General features: G+C 39.3%; 1 protein-coding gene across 1 annotated transcript in view; it reads right to left on the reverse strand.

The window, feature by feature from the left end:
- Window positions 1-23,016, reverse strand: part of LOC148078931 (CUB and sushi domain-containing protein 1-like) — a 462,769-nt gene that overhangs the window by 76,236 nt on the left and 363,517 nt on the right. Inside the window, exons 27-32 of the mRNA XM_087792967.1 lie at window positions 20,869-20,995; window positions 19,631-19,842; window positions 17,234-17,425; window positions 8,312-8,450; window positions 1,171-1,358; window positions 64-258 (exon numbers count right to left, since the gene is read on the reverse strand). Of these exons, the coding sequence (XP_087649093.1) occupies window positions 64-258; window positions 1,171-1,358; window positions 8,312-8,450; window positions 17,234-17,425; window positions 19,631-19,842; window positions 20,869-20,995 (1,053 nt within the window). The remainder of the gene's footprint in view (window positions 1-63; window positions 259-1,170; window positions 1,359-8,311; window positions 8,451-17,233; window positions 17,426-19,630; window positions 19,843-20,868; window positions 20,996-23,016) is intronic.

Consider the following 23,016-nt stretch of genomic DNA (forward strand, 5'->3'; position numbering starts at 1 on the left):
TTCTTGAGTCCTCCAAACAAAACAAATAAAAATATGTTACATTGAAATATTATTTTAGCTGACCTTTACATGATGGAAGAGCTTTATCCCAAACTGGTTTCCCATCATTTCCCAGTACACATGTGATGGTGTCCTCGCCAACAGTTGTATAGCCATTATGACAGTTGTAGGAGACCTGTGATCCTAGTTTGTAGTCGTGGCCTGTCCGACTCCCGTTCATGATGTTGCCTGGGTCAAAGCAGGCCTCCCTTGGCTTCTCTACAGATTAATTACAGAAGACACGTGGTGACCCACAAACTATATTGATACAATACAATACAATACAATACAATACAATACAATACAATGCAATACAAAACAATGCAATGCAATACAATACAACAGCAGAAGACCACAATTCTTCTGATTGCTTTATTTTGTGTGGTGCCTTCGGTGATTAGCTAGATTTACGCAAAAGGACTAACATTTATTATCATGAAAAAAATAATATTGACTATTAAATGGGTCAATATAAGTCTGACTAAAATAATGTTGTTTTTAAATATTCTTTTGTATTTTTCTTAGTCTTATCTGTTTTTTATACAATTGAAATTAAAACCTTTTCTGGTCCTACCTTTATCTGTAGATTAAGTCCATGCACCTTTCCTTCGCCACACAAACCTTTGACTTTGTTGTAAAAGTTCACGTTATTTACTTTAGTTTTAAAAGTCTCTCAATGGACATGTCACGTAGTTTGATGAGGCTCATTAGTTTGTGCGTCAAACTTGCCTTTTCGTTGCGGTTGTATTTCCAATCAGCAAAACTAAATAAGAACCTTACAGACATTAATCTATCATGTTTAAAGGCATCAGATAGATTTTGGAAAATCAAGGCAAATAAACGTATCTGTGAGCATTATATCGGCGACATTCAGAGATACGGCAACTGGCGCGCGTCAATTGCATGTATCAACACAGTTTGTGATGGATTGCGCATTTGATCCCTCAAACTGTACGATTGTATAAAACTTATTGATATACTGAAAATCGATGAGATTTAAATAAAAAATCTACATGAATTCAATTTCGCATTTTACAACCTACATGTATTTGTAAAAAACAAAAAACACTCACACCCAAAAAACAATTATTAATTGAAATATTCAAAATAATCTTCTCATGACTGATTTACCTCTGAACTCAATCGCAAATCCAGACATACCAAGTGAGGCATCAGACCTAAAAGCCAAGAAAAGAGTATTGCTGCTACTCTCGATCCTCTCTGGAGCCTGGTTGCCTTGGAGACTCGCTAGTAACGGCCCATTAGAGTCTTCGCCTTCATAGATGTGCAGGAAGTCATAACTGGGCTCCATGTTGAAGCTGTGGTGGAAGGATGAAACAAAGATGGTCCGTTAAGTGGGAATGCCTTCACATGAACAATATAGTTGAACTTTTTTATTAGTGGGAGAAATTCGTGTTGGGGCAACTTTAGGAGAAGAGTAACCAGACCCTGCAACAGTTGAAGCAATGTCCTCTTATGTCTGCAACAATTGTGCAATTCTGCTCTGAATTTGGTGTGTGTGTGCGCTTAAGTTTATGCTAACTGAAATAATAGCAAAAAACATATTTTCAAAGGTTGTAAACAGTATGAATGAGTAGTATGACTTTAAGGCAACATTTTTGGATTTCCAACCTGAAATATGTCATTGTGCTAGCATAAGAGACAAAGATCACTAAAGACAAAGTGCTGAACAATGAACAAGATTAAAATGTGTTCAAGGTGGCTTCTACCCTATTGATGTTGTAAACTTTCTTCCATCAACTCATCACTAAGCCGCCCTCCCTCCTAACCCATTTTAGTGTTGCTCCTACCATTTATTCATTCATCCATCCGTCTACCTCCCACCCATCCATCCATCATGCATCCATGCAGCAAATTTTATGGGCGTTTAATAAAGCATCTGAATAATTTACTCAAACATTACCATCAACAACAAACCCAATCCCACAGCTAATTAAACATTAAAAAAAAAAATCCAATGATCATGTTTATGAATGTGTTCCCAATGACAAATATGTTAAGTTTCTAGAAAACAAGCATTTTAATTCAAAGAACAACCCCTGTCTCTGCATCTGAAGCAAATTAAAACAGTTTTTCTTTTCTGGCAGTGAGCATCTGGGGGACTGTCCCTAATACAGTCCAGTGGAAAAAAAAAATATTTAAATTAATTTGATGTAGAATTCACCAGGACAGCAAGCAAGAAAGTATGTATCTGGGCTACAATTAGATTTAGGGGGATGAAGTTTCTTCTGTAGACTAACATTCAAAAATGATGCAATTTTCTGCAATTTGATGTGTATATTCAAGTCAGCGTGGGTTATTTTACTTTACTAAACTTGATTATGACATTATTGATACACACCTTTGCAACAGCACTGATGCCATTAAACTGTGCTATTAAACTATTTGACTGTGAATACTAGCACAATCAGGAAGTCAGACACACTGTCTAACGGATTATTTAAATATCTGCTTAGATGTTGTTGCCCCTGCTAAGACTATCCGCTGTTACCCTTATAATAAACCGTGGGTAACAAAGGAGGTCAAGGATATCCTTAACTGGAAAAAGCTCGGTTTCAGGGTCAGGGACAGGGACACCATGAGGTCATCAAAGCAGGAGGTAAAGTGATGCTTGAGGGAGGCAAAGGACACCTACAGGAGGAGGTTCGAGGAGAAGCAAAACAGGGAACAAATAAGAGAGGTCTGGGATGGTGTTAAAACCATCACTGGACACAAGACCTTCTCTGACTGCAGTGGACACGGTGGAGAAGGCAAATGGTCCCAAGCCCGCTTCAGAACCTGCCCCACCTTCCTCTACCTCCCTCAGCTCCACACAACCGCTTCCCAGCATCACTTCACTCCAGTTACGCGATGTACTTCGGAAGATTTGTCCAGGGAGGCTGCTGGTCCTGGATCTTAGACTATCTCATTGATCGACCACAGTATGTCAGACTGAAGGACATCACGTCCTACCCTGTGGTGTGCAGTACAGGAGCACACTGAACATAACTGTCCCCTCTCCTCTTCACAATATACACTTCAGACTTCTGCTACAACTCCGAACTGAGTCTCGTCCAAAAGTATGCTGACGACACTTCCATTGTTGGATGCATCAAGGACAACAGTGAGGATGAGTATAGGAGTCTGATACTTTACTTTGTGGACTGGAGTGAGAGGAACCACTTGCAGCTGAACACCTCAAAGACCAAGGAGCTGGTCTTGGACTTTGTGAGGTCCAGGACAAATCCACGTCCAGTATCAGAGGTGACGAGGTGGAGATAGTTCACAACTATAAGTACCTCGGTGTGTGGCTGGACAGTAAACTGGACTGGTCCCACAACACAGACCATGTGTATAAGAAAGTTCAGAAAAGAAAGTAGTATCTAAGGAGGCTCCGATCATTTAACATCTGCAGGAAGCTCCTCTGCATGTTCTACCAGTCTGTGGTGGCCAGCCTGTTTTATGCTGTGGTGTGTTGGGGTGGAAATGAGCGAGAAGATCACTCGAAAAACTACTGTCCATCATGGATGATGACAGTCATCCTCCGAACACTGTCATCAGTGAGCAGAGATGCAGATGGAGTGCACGAATTCTCTTTCCCAGATGCAACAATAATAGACCTAGGGAGTCATTCATTCCTCGTGCTATTAGGCTGTTTAATTCTTGAGTTTGGAGGCAGGAGTGGAGCTAAAAGATGATTATATTCCATGTTAATCCATGTATCCTTTTTCTTTGATATTTTTTTTACCTATGTTCTTTATCTTTAGATTTAGATTGTATCATCTTGCAATTTCTTCTTAGTGCACTTTGTTCTTGTTCTTGTTTCATGAATCTATCGTCTGTGCTGCTGTATGCTGGAAAAACAATTTCCTGAAGGAGACCTCCAGAGGGATCAATAAAGTCTGTCCGCCTGTCCATCCGTCTGTGCAGGCTTTTCCTTGATTTTCTGGAACTCCTGTGTTGTTCTCAGTGTTATCTTGACCTTTAAAGTATATACTTTATTGAATATGGTGTAATAATGTGAGAATATAGATTATGCCTAAACAAAAAGAAAACAATGTCTGTTATTAAGACAAATACCCAAATATCAAATTCTCTAAACCACTATAAGATTATATTTTTTAAATCACGTAAAAATTAGAAGGTGTAGCTGGATCTAGAACCCAGGATCCTGAGGTGAAGTGCCATATAGTGTAGCTATGAGCTAAACTGGCTCAACTATTTTTTAAATTAATTTGTGGTTTCATTAGATAAATATTTCATGGCCACAAATTATTTTTATTTTTTTTAACATTTCATGTCCAGTGCTCGTTCGTACTAAAGATTAAGCATACTTAATCTTACAAATTTACAAATCGAGTTACACATTCGTAAATAGGGTTACGCATTTGTGGATCACTGTACAGATACACACATATATTTGCAAATCCTGTCACGCATTGACAAAGCTTAAGCAACAGTAATAGCCCCATAGAGACTTCACGATCTTTATGAAGTAATAACTTTTAAATGAAGCATTGTCATGATGAGGGACTAACTACATCTTGGAGAGAAAGACACGTGGGTAAGTCAGGAGAGTTGAGGTTGTATAAAAAACGTGAGTGATAACAGCTGGCTGCAGGAGACCAATTATTACGTCATAGTGGACTCCGCTCTAGTAACCTCTAATTCGCCAAGATTTCAGACAGGAAAGAACTTTATAAATGAATTACTTCAAAACGTAGCATTTCATGATAAGAGACTTACTTACTGCAACTTGAAAAAGGAAAACTTAAACACATGTGGATAAGTCTGGAGAGTTGGTTTCACATAAGTTGTTCTTTATTCTAAGAAAAAAAAACATGTTTAATTGCAGATCGTGCCTTCTGCTGAACAAACATGAATTCCCTCCATGTTTTCAGGACACTGAGTGAAATTTTGTTGCTCATTTTGCCATGAAATTGTTTTTCCATGAAACTTGCTCACATTGCATCTTATCTGAAAGGCCAACACAACAATATTATCAGTGAGTCTGTAGCGAAATGTGTGTATTTCCTTTATCGTTATAATAAATACATGTCGCTGTGCGTGAAAAAAATGCAGACCACACGGAAGGTGATGTTTGATCAGACTGATGCTATTTACTGAACAACTGATAGCAACAGTCAACAACTGATGAATGATGGCTTAGGTTTAATGTTGATGATTGTTGATTAGTCATCTGGAGTAATGCAGAAAAAGTGGAGGTGTGGAAGTCAGGGTGGAATGGCAGTGGGAATGAGAAGAAATTTAAAGAAGAACGGTTGAAGATAATGATGGTATTATTTAGAGTGACGAGGAAACAAGTATCAAGTTGAGAAGTTTGAATACAGTTTATATAGTGAGAGAGACAGCTGACATAAAATGGAAAATAAAACAACCAGTGATTAATGCTCATGCTCAAGGTTTAAAATGCCAAAAGCCACATATTCTAAAAGGATCAAACCACGGAGTTGCTTCCGTCGCTCAAACATGACGTCATTCCGTCCCGGGTCGTATACTTCGCGTAATGGAGAAAGATGAGCATTCCAGAGTGTGTAACAGCTTGTTTATTTACCGCTTCAAGTCAAAGAAAATACAAGCTTTTAATCACTTCTCCCGGCAACTTTACAGATCAATAGCCCCGGGCAGAAAGGTCCAGATCTGTAGAAACATTGCTACATTTAAGGCAAATTTCCCACCCAGGAGGTTGTCCTTTCCAGCCAAATTGTTCTTTCAAGTTCCCTGTGTCACCGATCCCCCATTGAGAGACATCCTAATTTGTCTTCCTGTAATCTAATTATTCAAATGTTTTCGGGCGGGGGTCACTTTCTCTTCCGTTTGACTACACATTCAGAATCAACATTCCACTCAGACTGATTCACACTGTTTCAAGACAAGCTTGAAACAGAATTAGATACGACACCCGAAAATTCAAACATCCGTTTATCTGCAAATCACATCTTAAATTGTCGATCAAAGAACAAAGCAAGAAGGGGCTGTGGAATGTTGATTGTGAATGTGTAGTAAGTAAGTAAGTAAGTAATATTTATTTATATAGCGCTTTTCCAGACCAGGGTCACAAAGCGCTTAAACAATCAAAACAATACTCAAAAAAGTATATACACTTTAAAAATCAAGATAATACTGAGAACAACACAGGAGTTCCAGAAAATCAAGGAAAAGCCTGAACAAATAGAAACGTCTTAAGATGTTTCTTAAAGGAGTCAGTAGACTCCATCAAGCGCAAAGAGAGAGGAAGATTGTTCCAAAGCTTAGGAGCAAAAGCCTGAAAAGATTTCTCTCGTACTGAGTCGTGTGCGTGGAACCATAAGTAGATTCTGATCCACAGACCTCAGAGCCTGAGCTGGGGTGTAAGGCTGGATCAGATCATTGATGTAAGGAGGAGCCTGACAATGAATAGATCTGAAAGTAAGAACCAGAATTTTAAAGTTGATCCTGAAAGAAACTGGAAGCCAGTGAAGAGTTTTAAGGATCGGAGAAATGTGAGTTCTTCTACTTGAGCGGGTTAGAATTCTCGCTGCAGAGTTCTGAATCAACTGCAGGCGAGACAGCTCCTTCTTGTTAAGACATGAAAACAAACTGTTACAATAGTCCAGACAAGACGAAACAAACGCATGGATTACAAGCTCCAGATCATGTTCCGACAACATTTTCCTAAGTTTAGAGATTTTTCTCAGTTGAAGGAAACAGTTTCTGGTCAGTTTTCTGCAGTGTTGAACAAGAGACATGTCTTTATCAAATACAACACCCAGGTTTCTCAGGCTCAGTTTGACAGACTGACCTAAGTCGCCCAAGTACTGACTCAAGCCTGGAACCTTATCATCAGGAGCAATCACCAGTGTTTCAGTTTTGTCCACATTTAGCTGTAGAGTGTTTTCACTCAGCCATTGTTTGATTTCTATCAAACAATTGACTAAGCTGTTCAGCCTTTGGGGCTCAGTTGGGTCAAAAGAGCAGTAGAGCTGGATGTCATCAGCAAAAATGTGATAAGAAACATCAGGAAATCTCTGAATGATTTTACCGAGGGGAATCAAACCCCTGTGGAAAGGGAGAGGTTCACCATATTGGTAACCCTGGGGCCAATTACATCAAATACTTTGATAAAAAGCCTACAAGGAAGGACGTCATCTGAGCAAGAGGAGGGTTTCATCTTGTTCACTAGTGCCGAAATATCACCCAAAGATACAGCAGTGAAGGAGGACTAAGAGGAGGAGAGGGGCTCAGAGACAGTAGGGGTTCCAAACAAAGGGGGAGAGATTTTCTCTTTGATCAATTTAATTTTGTCAATGGAAAATCTCAACAATGCATTGCTGTCAGCTTCACAGAAGACAGGCGTGATTTGAGGAGCAGGAGACACGAGAGAATTAATAACGTAATAATAGTCAAATGTTCCCGTTTTTAGATCAAGCGAGTAATTTAAACTTTATGTTTTCATTATCTTTTAGCATTAATTTAAGTATGGCTTATACGTATATAATAATTTCAATCAAAAAATGCTGAAGTATATGTTGAAATAAAAAAAAAGTTATAAAAAATTCATAACATCAAAAAACATTGTGGGTTAGTGTGCCAATTTCCCTTTAAATATTGCCTAAATGAACAATGTAGATGTATAGTTAATGTAAATAATAAGTGTTATGTTAATAATGTCAGGCCATGGAACAAAACAATGGTCGGGTGACAGCAAGAAAAGATAAAACAAGATCAAAATATTATAAAGTTTTTCTCTGACAGGTGCATTTAAATATGGCATTGCAACATTTAACAGAAAAACACTGAGACGGAGCACCCTTCACCATGGAGCTTGGGACCTTGTAATTCACTTCATCTATCTGTTGAGTTAAAAAAAAAGTCCATGATTCAAGCATCGTGTCGGGTAATGGCATTTTTTTTTTTTTTTTTACAGAATCTTAACCACTATTGATGTTAGCAATCCTTAAGATATTGAAGCCCCAGCGATCAAACCTACAGTAACTCAAGTTATATCACGAAAAACAACATATTTTGTCACTATAGTGTATGGACATTTTATTGATTCAATTATCAGCTTTTTATAAAGTTTTCAATGTTATGCTAGTTTTGAATGCCTTACATGCCAAAAACGGTACCTAGAAAACCATTCAAGTGAACACTTGAATATCTGCTCAAATTCAGATTTGAATATACAATTTTGTTCAGTTCCATTGTATTTAAGGTGTCACATCATAATACACATTATAGGTTACTGGTTTTATAACTATTCGAAACCTACCTTTTGAAGATGAGTGCAATGACAAAGTCCGGGTTGACTTTGATTCTCCAATCGCACTCTTTCCCCGGAGGGTAAGGCTGCGGGTAGTTAGGAGATAGAATGACTCCTGAAGGTCCGCTGATATTACCCCCACAGGTTGCTGGGAAGAAAGAGAGGAGAAAGGAAATGTAAGCGAGTCAAAGTCCAAGAAATATGATAACACCGACTATGTCAGCAGAATTACCCCTGACTGACCACTCGTACCACTCGTATAGCCCCCTGAGGTTAGCAGAGAAGGCGATAATAAGTTAGTGAAGAAAGTATGTAAAGGATTGGGTCAGGATGGAAAGTAACCCATGGTGCACTCGTAATATTAGCTTAAAAGATAGCTCAGAATTACACAGTAGAAATGCGGAGATGGAGTGAAAGAGTGGAATTGTATTTATATGCAATGTTAGCCGACAGAATCACCTCTGGTTGTCCTGTTATCCCACAACCATTTATAAACATGTGAAGATCCTAGTACATGCATTCAAGCAGCGCTTGGTAAAGGAGGTACTTCATACTGCTCTTTGGGCCATCATGTATGGGTCTAAACTAATCATCAACGGTGTAATTGAGGTAAACAAAGGCATTAAGAGAGACAGTCACTGATAACACATCTGGCCTTATACAGTATCTACCAGTGATTCGCCTATGTGGTTGTAAGGGGCGGGACTCTATTCCATTTCCCTCCGTTTTCGGACTTTGGGATGAAACAGGAATATCCAGAATAAACCCACACAAGCACAGGGAGAACATACAACCTCCACACTGCAAGCTGGAACTGGACCAGGTCCACTGTGCACCCTTCAGTAAACTTTGAAGATAATTTATTCATTCATTCATTATTATTATTGCAGTGAAGAGTAAATGTATGTATAATATGCAAAGAAACATAAATATTAACAACATGGGGAAAAACCAAAAGGTCAAATTTATTTCATTTTCTTTATGTTAAAAAAATCTAAATAATAATTATAAAATAATAATAATTATTATAACAGTAAATTGAAGTTGACATTTATATTATTTACATTTGTTAATATTTTGTTAACAGTAAAAAGTCACTGGCTAGAATTGTATATCGATATTTATGCAATGCTCTAATTATGTTATAATTATGCTGGCAGGAAAGTTTTTTGGTGAACCAAAGAGGAAAATGTAAGTAACATGCAGGTAGGTGGGGGAAGAGCAGTGATATCGTGTGAATGAGGTGTAGACTGAGATGTGGAAGCTTGTTCGTCTCTTCACAGCAGGTGGGCCTGGAGGTGTTGATAATGGGGATATATGATATATGATACCAAAATGGCGCCGACAGGACGGCGACTTTAACAGCAGCTCCGAGTGTTTTTTGGGTTTATTACTTTTTTCCGAGGTTTGCCTCTGTCTTTTCCAAACTTTTCTTTTCATCATACTGTCTCTTTAAGACTCGCGGACAGTTTTCTATAAAAATTGGAAACTTTCAGTGAAAAAGGAAAGTTTTTCATCGCCCTTTCTGGTGCGCAACGGGCGTCCTGCGCACGTAATGGCCATCGTCTACAGTCGGGATCAGCTGCTGGCGCTGCGTTTCTCCGCGGTGCGGCCGGAGGGGCGACCCATCATTCCCCGGGATATTATGAAGCGGAGACGGGGATGCCGCGCCGGAGTTAAATGCCGGGAGCTGAGGAGAGCTTATCGACCGGCGCTGCCGTCCGTCGTCATGGGCAACGTGAGATCTCTGCCAAACAAGATGGACGAACTCGCGGCGGCGACCAGGTTCGACCCGGAATATCGACGGTGCAGCATGCTGATGCTCACGGAGATGTGGCTGAACCAGAACCACACGGACGCGATTGCTGCGCTGGATGGATTCTGCTTATTACGCTCGGACCGGACGGAGATGAGCGGGAAGAGAAAGAGCGGAGGACTGGCAGTGTTCGTCAACGAGAAGTGGTGCCTTCCCAGGCACGTCACTTTAAAGGATCAACACTGCTATCCTGACATTGAACTTTTGGCGCTGTCTGAGTCTGAGACCCTTCTACTTGCCACAGGAGTTTTCATATGTTGTCGCGGTGCTTGTGTACATTCCACCATCTGCGAGCGCGGAGGCAGCATGTGACGTCATCACTGGAGTAGTGAACGGGTTACAGACTCAGAGCCCTCAGGCCCTCTTTATCATCTCCGGTGATTTTAATCACGCATCTCTTTCCTCCTGTCTGCCCAAATTCACGCAGTACGTCACTTGTGCCACCAGAGACAATAACACACTGGACCTTTTTTATGCGAACACTAAAGACGCTTATTTATCATCCCCCCTTCCTCCTTTGGGACGAGCTGACCACTGTCTGGTCCATCTCCTACCTGTTTACAAGCCACTTGTGAGCAGGCAACCAGCAGTGACTCGCTCAGTCAAGAAGTGGTCTGAAGAAGCTGAGGAAGCTCTGCAGGTCTGCTTTGAGACCACGGACTGGAGCATCTTCAGTGAGTCCCACAAGGAGGATATTGACGGACTAACTTCATGTGTCACGGACTACATAAACTTCTGTGTGGAGAGCATTGTACCAACCAGAACTGTACGATGCTTCTCCAACAACAAACCCTGGATTAATCCTGATATAAAGGCTCTCTTAAAGGAGAAGAAGAGAGTCTTTAGGTCAGGAAACAAAGAGGATCTGATGGCAGTCCAGAAGGAGCGGAGAAGAAAGATCAGGGAGGGAAAGGAGAGGTACAGGAGGAGGATGGAAGAGAGTCTCGCCAACAACAACACCAGAGATGTCTGGAGAGGTTTGAAATCCATATCCGGACATCAGACCAGGCTCTCTGTAGCAGCGGGGGATCAGAATTGGGCCGACAACTTAAACAGTTATTTTTCAAGGTTTGAGGTGTCGGCTTCCCCCCCTGCTCTTCCACCATTCTCACCTCTACACTTACCTTCTCCTCTCCCCCGAGCTTGTATTGTTTCAGCCCCCCCGCTGACTCCGCAGGGGACAATGCCCCCCCACCCCAGCCTGTCCCTCACACCTCTCCAGGTGAGGAATCAGCTTAGGAGAACCAAGACAACAAAGGCCCCTGGACCAGACGGCATCGGTGGCAAAGTACTCAGGACGTGCTCTGACCAGTTAAGTGAAATTGTTGGACTTCTGTTCAACATGAGCTTGACCCTGGGAAGAGTTCCACTACTGTGGAAGACGTCCTGTGTGGTACCGGTGCCGAAGACTCAGCACCCTAAGGATCCCAGCTGCTACAGACCTGTGGCCTTGACATCCCACCTTATAAAGGCTCTGGAGCGGCTGGTCCTTAGTTACCTGAGTCCTCTGGTGCGCTCCTCCATGGATCCGTTGCAGTTTGCCTACCAACCTGACATCGGCGTGGAGGATGCCATCATCTTCCTTCTCCACCGAGCACTTTCTCACCTGGAGTCGCCTGGAAGCACTGTGAGGATCCTTTTCCTGGATCTAAGCAGTGCTTTCAATACCATCAGGTCAGACATCCTGAGGGACAAGCTGGAGCTGTCTGGAGCGGACACTCACCTCACGTGAGGACCCGGGATGGTGTTTCGAGGACTGTACTGTGCAGTGTAGGGGTCCCCCAGGGAACAGTGTTAGCACCGTTCCTCTTTTCACTGTACACTGCAGACTTCCAACACCTGTCTCCCACCAGTCACCTGCAGAAGTTCTCGGACGACTCCGCCATCGTCGGCCTCATTAGGGACGGGGATGACGGGCCGTACCGGGGACTTGTCCAGGACTTTGTTGACTGGTGCCTGGAAAACCACCTTCAGATCAACTCCAGCAAAACTAAGGAGTTGATTGTGGATTTCCGGCGGTGTCCCTCCATCTCCCCCTCACCACTGAACATCCAGGGACAGGACATTGAGATTGTCACGACTTACAGGTTCCTGGGTGTTCACCTCAACAACCGCCTGGACTGGGTGGATAACACTGCTGCTCTTTATAAAAAAGGGCGGAGTAGAATCTACCTGTTCCGGAGGTTGAGGTCGTTTGGTGTCCGGGGGCCACTCCTGAAGTCATTCTATGACTCAGTAGTGGCCTCTGCCATCTTCAACGGTGTGGTCTGCTGGGGGAGCAGCATTACAGCAAAGGATAGGGCTAAACTGGACAGCCTTATTAAGAAGGCCGGTTACGTCCTAGGGCGCCCCCTGGATCCTGTGGAGGAAGTGACTGGAGGGAGGATACGGAGCAAGCTGGGCTCCATGAGGAGGAACTTGTCTCACCCTCTCCAGCACACACTGAGGGCATTGAGGAGCTCCATCAGTGATAGGATGCTCCATCCCCGGTGTGTGAGGGAGAGGTACCGCAGGTCTTTCCTCCCTGATGCCATCAGACTCCACAACAAGAACACACCAAGATAACTATTTAACTGCACCTCTTGTTATTTATGTAAATATGATTGTGTATATATTATATAGCGCAGATTTATCTTTTATTCTATTTAGATTTTCTTTCTCGTTTTTATTTCTGGGTGTTTTTATTTCTCTTGCTGTTGTTAAACCGAATTTCCCCTCGCGTGACTAATAAAGGTTTTCTGATTCTGATTCTGATATGGAGGAAACCAGCCTTTTAACAGGTTTGTTGTAATAAATCCAAACAGTAATGTATCACTCTTCACTGCAAGGTGTCATAACGGGGCCTTTTGGGTTGTTTTACTGCCCCAATGTTGCAATATGTTTCAATGTGATGTTGAAACAAGTCTGGCTGTGGCACAAGACAATATAAATGAAATACTCTAACAAGTAGAAGTTGCAATATAATCTGGTGAAGCAATGTCTCCATATTTGAAAAAAATATTTGCCTGACAGGGCTAAAAGAGGTTTTGATTTAAGTCATCTTTTTGTTGAACTCACTGTAAGAGTTTGCAATGTTACCTAGAGATAACACAAGGGTTAAACATGGTGATTAAGTGAAATGGTGACTATTGAAAAAAATACCATTGTGACGTTTAACAGGGATAAAATGATAGATACATAATGCAATTGACTTTGTTAATCTCTCTGGAGATCTCCTTTGGGAAATTGGGTTTCCAGTTCGGTACATTAAGTTTCATAAAAAAAGAACAAGAAAAATGTGCAAACAAAAGAAAAAATGTGCAACAAAGTGCAAGTATGATGAACAAGGATACAAAAGAAAAAGGATACAAATATTTACATAGAATAGAATACATCTTCTTTTCACTCCACTCCTGCCCCCAATTTCAGAATAAAAACTGTAATAGCACGAGGAATGAATGTCAGTGTTCAGAGGATGAGTGTCATCAACCATGATGGACAGTAGTTTGTCGAGTGATCTCCTCTCTGCAACTGTCAACAGTGACACCACACATTTATAGAACGTGCAGAGGAGTTTCCTGCATATGTTAAATGATTGGAGCCTCCTCAGAAAGTACAGTCTACTCTGAACTTTCTTATACAAATGGCCTGTGTTGCAGGACCAGCCCAGTTTACTGTCCAGCCACACAACGTGGTACTTATAGTTGTCAACTATCTCAACTCAACTCAACTTTATTTATAAAGCGCTTTAAAAACAACAAAGGTCATTACAAAGATCTGTACAGTGACATAAAAGAAAGCATAGTTAAAACACCCAAAGGTTAAAACAATATCAAATAAAACAAGTAAAAAGCACTTAAAACAGCTCAGAGTCTCATGCTGTGTTAAAAGCCTGGGAATAAAAGTGTTCTAAGACGAGATTTAAAAATGGACAGTGAGGAAGACTCTCTGACACTCATGGGGAGGTTGTTCCAGGGTTGGGGCACAGCAACAGAGAAAGCTCTGTCCCCACTGAGCTTTCTCTTAGACCTCGGCACTGCCAGGATCAGTCGATCAGCCGACCTGAGGCAGCGTGCAGGAGCACGTCACCTCTGATGGACACTGGACGTGGCTTTGTCCTGGACCTCCCAAAGTCCAAGACCAGCTCCTTGGTCTTTGAAGCTCCTTGGTTTGAAATGACCATATAATAGTCAATTTTAAACGATTTCCTGACAGGTTTGCATGGTTAGAGTTAATAAACCAGAGTTAAATTACTCAGGTTATTATATATCTAAATAACATGTAGCCTTTACACACATGACCAATTTTCAAGTAAGCATTCCAAGCTAGAGATTCAGACTCAACATTAAAAGCCCATTTTGCCAAGAACACAAGTTGCACAATGTGATGTACATTTGTGAAATCCATTTCAGATTCAGTTTAAAACAGGTTATAGTGCATAAGCAATCTTCTACATAGAGTTATGCAACTTTTTGGGGGGATGTTCATTTTCTCCATTTCAACCACACTCGAACATTCACATTCTGTTTTATTTTGTTATTCCTCCTATTGATTGGGCCCTTATATGTCCTTCACACTGGCACACATGGTTGGAGGTGATGAAAACCGACACGTTCAACATTTATTCAAATATGATCATGGACAGAGGTGTTTAATCACAAATGCACCAGAAGAATATCATGTGAATACAACTGGTCAAAAACCTCTTTTCTTCCTTGCCTTTTTTTTTTGTAAGGTTCCCTTGTTTTTATTTTGTGTTCTGTACATCTGATGATCTCAACTCTTATCTGTTCCCAGCATGCTGATCCTGCTTTCACGAGTGTTGGTTTTTGTCGAGGTGACTACATGTTAGATGCACCATTTAGACCTGTGGATATGATTTTTTTAAGACATTCAGTCCATGTTCATCACGGAAAAACAGTAATCCACACTTTATGATCACTCTAAGCCTACAGTCAAAGGATTAAAAAAAATGATCACTAATTTGACATCAATTGTCTATATTCATCTTTCAGATAATCAAATTATTTGTTCAATTACATCAGTGTTAATGTGTTCTTAATGTAAACAGCTATTGCCTCTAATGTAAATAAAGCTGTAAATTATGAATGGTGCTAAAAAAAAATACAAGCTCAGGATTTGTCCATTTGACAAATATATACTGCATATATATTTCTGTCTGCTGTTTTTGACTTAATTATTGGGGCAGCTTTATGATTATTGATGTTTTTTTTATACTATACATGAACAATGTAAAACAGAAGCACCTCATATTTAATTAAGAAATGTATTTTTGGCTGGTGGATTGAAGAGAGACGCACAAGCATGCATGGTACTTGAGTCCTCAAAGTCCTAAGTACAGTCATAAATGAGAACACTTCTGCTGCTACATAATTATAGTTCAATGTTTTATCCTTGGATCTTACTCAATTGTAAACAACCAAACAGGATTAAGGCAGACACCTTGTTTCTTTACGGCCCTTTGTGATCACAGTAGTCAACTTGAAATTTCTAAATAGACGTCGGATGATCATCTATCCTCCCTTTTTTATTTGTCACCGGCATAAAAAAAACACACGGACAGAGATCAAGTGCCTGTTAGTAGATGCTAGAAACAGACAATGCAGCAGTTCTTTTTTTTTTTTCGTTTTTTCTTTTAATGAGGACTGTTTTCTCATTACCACTGCTGCAACGAGATGTGCAATGTACACAGACAAACTAAACACAATTAAGCTTACAGATCATATGTGTAATAACGAAAAATCGTCTAAAGATTTTGCAATTGAGGAAAATGTAAAATAATTTGATTCACATTATTTTTCTCAACAAAGCTTGTTCTGTAGTCTTTTAATACATTTGATTTGTTGGTTTTTATTGAAAAGTTAATGTTCAATGGCAACACCATCTCCTTGATAACTTCAAAAAAATGTATTTTTCCCCCTCAGCTGCCATTTTGTACAGTGATATTATCAAATGAGCACAACAACAGCGCATCTCCCCACTGTGAGATAAGTAAAGCCATCTTATCACTGAAAATATCCCTCCGACTACAAGTTGGTGTGGTTTCCATGGTAACAATTCATGCTTCCTGCATTCAAAGTTAGTAAAGACACGAAAAAACTAAACACGGAGGAACAACCACGCCAGCGTTTAATCAGCAGATACGTCACATTGAGAGTTGAAATTACCTCAATGACAAAAATGAAGCCCGGACCACCAGTCCGAAGTGTCAGCAGCCTCTTTGACTACCAGGAATGAGAACCATATGGAGTCACTCATTCCTCCGGAGTTACATATTGGCGATTTAAAGAGACCATTATGCAGAAAGGCAGTATAAAGAGTTGTTGCGTCAAAGATAGATAACTCATGTGGCCTGAATAAATGCCTTTAGTGAGGAAACAAAATCTGAGTGCACAAGTTTCTTGACACACAAAAGCATTACAAATAAGATAATTAAACTGGAAAATTGCATTTACTCAGGTAATTCACAGACCAAAATTGACAGACAAGTCCTTTGACCGCTTGTGACAGACATTGTGGGTTGTAAATAAGTACATTATATTTCTGTTCGTTCAGCTTGGCAACAGTTAGTTTGTTGCTTTAGCCAGCATACTCTCTGACTGGCCAATCAAAGGACGGGAATACTCTGACGTCACCGCAGGCCTGTGGAGAAGGCCCTGGCTTCTTCAACTCACAATCTAACTGGTTAAAGCGTCAGTCTAATAGACACATGCTTCGCTTCAGGGCCCTTAGAACTGACTGTGAAGGCCTCTCTAGGCAAACTAGCGACAAATGATGGCTTAACTCCGATTGGATGAATGCTGTTATATGAATATTCATGTCTGGAAGCAGGGCGACCAGGGTGAAGATATTAAATGAGGTGGATAGACCATTTGGAATTATTTATTAAGTAGCTATTCATAAAAAAATAATAATACATGTACAAATATTATAATTAAAATAAGTCTGTAATTCAGATATTTCTTGGGCCACCAGAGAAGGATGTGTAAGCCATGACGGCCTACCACTGATATATATATATATCAGTATATATATATATATATATATATATATATATATATATATATATAAATGCTTACCAAAAAACTGTATGTATTCTCCCTCAGGACACTTACCTATACATGTAGGTGGGTCAGGCTGCCAGTAGAATCTATTGTCCATTCGTACACATGTGATGGTATCTTGACCTTGAAGTTGATAGCCTGGATCACACTGGAACATCACGCTGTCACCTGGTTCTTTACTGTCACCATACCTTGATCCGTTTACCGGTACCCCGGGGTCATTGCAGGTTGTCGCTGTTGTTGCTGCAGGACAGAGCAGGTATGATGGATATTCATTCTGATAATTGGTGAATTACACAAGATCAGAAGCCATATGACTCATGGGAAAATATCTAGAATATATTCTCATTATTATGCTGTTTTGTTTACTGTGACTAAGAATTTAAGATAAGGAATCAGTTTTGAGAAGGGCAGTTTATCAAGTGGAATGACATTCAGGGGTGTACTCACAAACTGCATCTGTTTTATAAAGTAATTAATTTGACAATAGCAGGTTTACATATTTTTACTTAATTAATTTTTAAAGTAGATATAAATAATAATAAAAGACAAATATATTAGCTAATATTAGGCTAAAATAACAAAAATATATAAACCATCGTCAGGTATATTTCCAGAGAGACCTCAATAAAGTAAGCAATGCTCTCAGCAGGGGATATTTTGGACTGTGAGATCACTCATCCTTTGGTCTAGTGTTTCTTTTTGTGCATTTAGTTTGCCTCTAGTTTCATGAAAAAACATCTTCACCTCCTAATATGGTCATCATTGTCTATTCATGGTCTGAGATTCATGTTACTGACTCATTATCATGTACTTCTTTCACTTTTGGGATACTTCTAGGTTGGTCCTTTTTTTCATCCTGTTCTCATTTTTATATCTCCAACATTCTGTCACTCTTTAATCTTGAAAGACAATATAATGGTGGTGTTATGGTTAAGGTCAAATGTGGCTTCAGGGAAATGTAGAAGTCAAATCAGATTGTGTCTCTATTTAATTTGCATTATTCAGAGCAGGGAATCCTATTTGTTTAAGCAAACTGAATCGTGATTTTAGAAATCGTTTAATTCTTGAGGAGAAATCACACTTTTGTGTTGCAAAGTTAAAATAAAAGTTGCAATTAAATTGTGATTATCCAAAAAATAAGACATATTTAAAGAACATTTACAACTAAAAAAGACGAGACTGACACTAAGAATGCCTTGGATTGTGCGATCCATAAAAATGGGTGTCAAGAACAGGGAAATTCAAGTATGCTTTTAGTGTTGGCTTATTATAGGAAAAAAGAAAGAAAAATAAGCATTGAAATAACGTACTTCGAATGGCCAAATTTAACAATTTCTATGAATTTAAATATATTTTGACAATCTGAGAATCCTGTGTTTGTCTCGTAGTTGTCTTGACCTTTTAATTTTTTTTTTTTTGGGGTATTGATTTGATTGTTTAAGCGCTTTGTGACCCTGGTGACATGTGTTTTTTTAAGTGTTCCAATGTACCTTTTTGGACACAAACACTTAAGTTCCTCTCTTTACTGGTAAAATACAGCATATCGAAAATGACAATTAAAAAATGTTATTTGTGTTGACCAGATTAGTAAAAATAAGATATATAAACTAAAAAAGACTTAAGAAAGACAACCTGTGAGGAAGTGATGGTCACATTTCCTGAAGGTGTTTGTCATGGTAGATGACAGAAGCGTCAGACAGGTCTCCATTAACAATTTTATTAATTTAATTTTCAAACCAATAAGAAATCAAATAGGCCAATAGTCAAAAGCAGCCATTGTAAGTTATATTTCTAGGTTTAAGGTGAAAAGCTTGATCATCCAGAAGAGGCTCTGGGTGGAATGCCTAGTGATCCCTATTAAGAATACATTTTAACACATTCTGAAACCATCTCAGTTCTGATTCACATTACAATGAAACATATCAAACTATTTTGTTACAATTAATCAGCGAGTCCTGCTTAATGCTGTGATGTTTACCATTTCTTTGGTTTGTCTTGGTTCCCTTCCGGCTTAGTGTTGTATTTCTTCTTAGGCCCTTGGCAGAAGCAGGAAGCATGTTTGGAGATAATTGAATGGCGTCTTTTTGTAATTCACTCGATCTGTAAGAAGCCACCAGAGTATTCTGTCTCATGTCCAGGTTCAGCTGTTGTCTCGTTCTTCCCCATTTGTTTTGACTTATCTTGCATTTTTGTTACCTGTGCACTGTTTCTTGACCTTGTCTGCACTAATAGCTACTCGTGTGAGTTATTTTTGGCTTTCTTTTATTTGTCATATTAATGGAGCTATTTTAGAATTAGCGTAAGCATAGATCGTGAATTGGTTAATTAGCTTTTATGATTGTCTAAGCTGGTTTCTCTTCATTAATTGATCCATACTGCAAATTCAGGCCATTTGACATTCTGTTTTTTGTGTGAGTAGATAATTAAATATTTGGTAAAACTTACTGGAGAACTGGATGGAGAATCCCTGCTTGCTGATGAAGTAGTCTGAGTCAAACTGCAGTGTGAGTATGTTGAAAGTAGAGTGGATGTCCTCAGGTAGGGCCGGACCAGACCATTCTTTCAACAAGAGCCCATTGTCAGATGACCCAGATTGACCATCCCACACCCTCAGGATATCATGGCCAACTTCGGTGTCAAAGACAATAAAGTGCAGGCTGTGAAGAGGAGATTTGACAATGCATTTATTACAGCACAGGTTTACATCAAGGAATGCTAAAGTAAGACTGAACAGAATGGTAAAAAGCAAATAATAAACACCACATATTTTGGTAACATCTTTTTTTCAAGTTTTAGTTTTTAGTGATGGACTACTTCATGATTCATTGTACCCTTTTTCAGAGCCAACAAGATGGCCCCATGTGCTTTTATCTTTGGCTTTGAGCAACTAGAAACCTCCCAACATTTTTTATTCAACAGTTGCTACCTACAGAGTTTGGAAAAAAGGACACTACCCCAAAAAGCTCTTCAGTTCATCAACACTTAATGGCAAAGTTTTAATAATTAGTAAAACAAGTCAGAAATCCATTGGCACACAATTACATAACTCCTCTAGAAGCTTTTAAGGTATTATTAGTCCATTGCAAGATTGCCTTAGACTAAATGTGTGCCAAATAAGTGTCACAAAAATGGACATTATCAAACAATAACAATGTGACATACCAGCTCCAAATATAGTGTTTTCCTTTAATTTTGAATGTGATACTCCAACTCTGCAGACTTACTAATATGTTTCAAATGTTAAATTTCTTCCTCTCCAAGATGCAGTAAATCTCTCACTATGATGTATTTTAGTTATTATGTGATAAAGTTCTCCTGTGTCTAAATTCTTGCAGAACGAAAGAGGAGCCTGTTTAGTGTAATAAAAGGCTTTGCTCCTCATGCTGCGGTGCAATTCATACTGATGAGTAAAATAGAGGTCCAAAACCAATTTAAGAGACAATTAAATCAACCCATTAGTTGGTAAAATGGTAAATAAATTACAAGTTGTGGGCCAAAATTTGTATTTAACTTTATGAACTCTTTCAAAAGGAAATAAAAGTTTGGAACATAATGAAATCGTTTTTCTTTGAGACCAACTTTAGAACTAAGCATTCACTATCCACTCTGTTGGTGATAAAATAACTTGGCCAGCAATATTTGGCCCCCAAGATCTTGCCTTGAAATTCAACACTCATGCTTACCTAATTGTCTTCCCAGTGTCTGCCTCAATGGTCCATGTGCAATGAAGATTGTTGTCGTAAGGTGCTGGATACCCCGGTGAGAGGATGCGACCAGACACTGCTCCGGTGATGTGTCCACCACACTCGGCTGCAAGATTAGGGGAGAGTAACAAAAAACAAAAACTGTAACAGGTTCCGCTTCTTGATGATGAGGGAAAAAAAAGTTTTATCAGATACAATTACCATCCAAAACATTAGCTCTAATTTTAATGAGGGCTCACTGAAACATTTGGAGGATGTTCACTGTGTTATCTTTGATGAAATGTTTAATATAATATATAAAATACTTTATGGGCATTCACAGGGTGAAATCTCTCACCCACTACACACTCCAGTGTCAGGCCCTGGCCCCTGCTCAATCTGTGTATTGTCATCATCATTCACAGGATTAAAGACCAGTGAAGGTAGCAAGTGTATACCAAACAGCAATTCAGAACAATAACCAATTCAATGAAAACATTTTTTTACTTACCTCAAATTTTTTCCATCCAGAAAAATAAATAAGAGGACATTTGAAAATGACTGTTAATAAAATAAGTCAGGGCACATAAAAGACTTCTGTCCCCTTTAACGAACACTAGCTACAGCTATAACTGTAATGATATATCATGGTCATAATCCCTTTAAAAATGGGTAGATAAACAGATACATGACTATAATGACTATGAGTATAATTTGATGACTAAATAATAACAGAGACATAAATACAGAGGAGACAATTATGTTATATGGAGGGCTAAAGTTGAGTCGACTTTACCCAAATGAAGGCATCATAGAAACACCCTAAGGCGAGTGTTTTCCTCGTCTCTGCAAACACATGAAGACTTGATACTGAGCACTGCAGATGGGCTAGATGGGAATTGAGAAAACAAACACCCTGAAAATACCTCCACAAAAGTAGCTGTTGTGGTAGTTACCCCAAGGGCATGCCAGCAAATATTCTCCCGATTACAAGCTCACCTGGGAGGAGGCAAGAGATTTTAACTGCATATATAAACTGCAAGCTCACAAAAGAAAATGCATATTCATTGTCATTCACTCCCACATTAACGCATTCAGCCCACACACCTATGCTCAGATTCTTTTTAGTTGCCATGAGCAACTGGATTAGGCTTCATCACACTACATGAAGCTCTGATCTGCTGGCAGTTTTAGAAGGACTCAAGGTTTGTATTTACAATTTCATCTCTTCTGGTACAAGGTTGTAGTGGCGAGTAGGAGAAATCACAGACTTCAAAATACTTTGCAAGTTTACTAACCATATGAACAAGACCAGCATTTCAAGATTCAAGACAAGATTTTATGTTTCACTGCTGTCTGATTATCTTGACAATACACTGTAAAAAATATCCTCTTATCCATACATGCGTAATCCATTCATCCTTTTTCCTACTACTTTCAGAGGTTTATTTTCCTGAACCATTTTGAGTTCCTCAGTTCATGTCTAGGACAGTCTACTAAACCTAAGCCACTTTTCATAAATACACACCCAAATAAATAAAACAAATAATTTAAATACATTTAAATTATGTAAGATTTTATTTCCACCTCAAACATACACTCTTAATAATGTCATAATTTGCAATTTCCATTGTAGCTTTATACATTTTTACTTCCCACCAACAAACAAGATGCACTTCCCTACACTAAATTTGATATTTACAGATTTTGTATTATCTCCAAAAATATACAATATGTGAATTCAATCTCAGAATTACTGCAGCCTGTAACAAATAGCTTATATATAAATGAACATATGTACTTGGTATGTACAGTGGTATGCAAAAGTTTGGGCACCCCTTGGGGAAATCACTGCATCAGTTTGTCACTTGCTGAGCTTTTGAAGCAGCAACTTAATTTTAACATATGTTATGGAAACAAAAACATCTCAGTCGTGAAATAATGTATTGGTCCAACAGAAACATTTTTATGTGCATTTAAGCAAAAATAGGCATGTACCCAAATAAATAATACCATTAATGTTTAGTAGAGCCTCGTTTTGCTTCAAGAACATCGTGTAGATGTCTCCTATAGCCACTGACAAGTCCCTGAAGTCTGGCAGGTGTTATTTTGGCCCATTCCTCCTTACAAATAAATCCTCCAGGTCAG

The sequence above is a fragment of the Callionymus lyra genome, chromosome 6 (genome assembly GCF_982586985.1).
Source record: "Callionymus lyra chromosome 6, fCalLyr1.hap1.1, whole genome shotgun sequence".
Classification (NCBI taxonomy): Eukaryota; Metazoa; Chordata; class Actinopteri; order Syngnathiformes; family Callionymidae; genus Callionymus; species Callionymus lyra.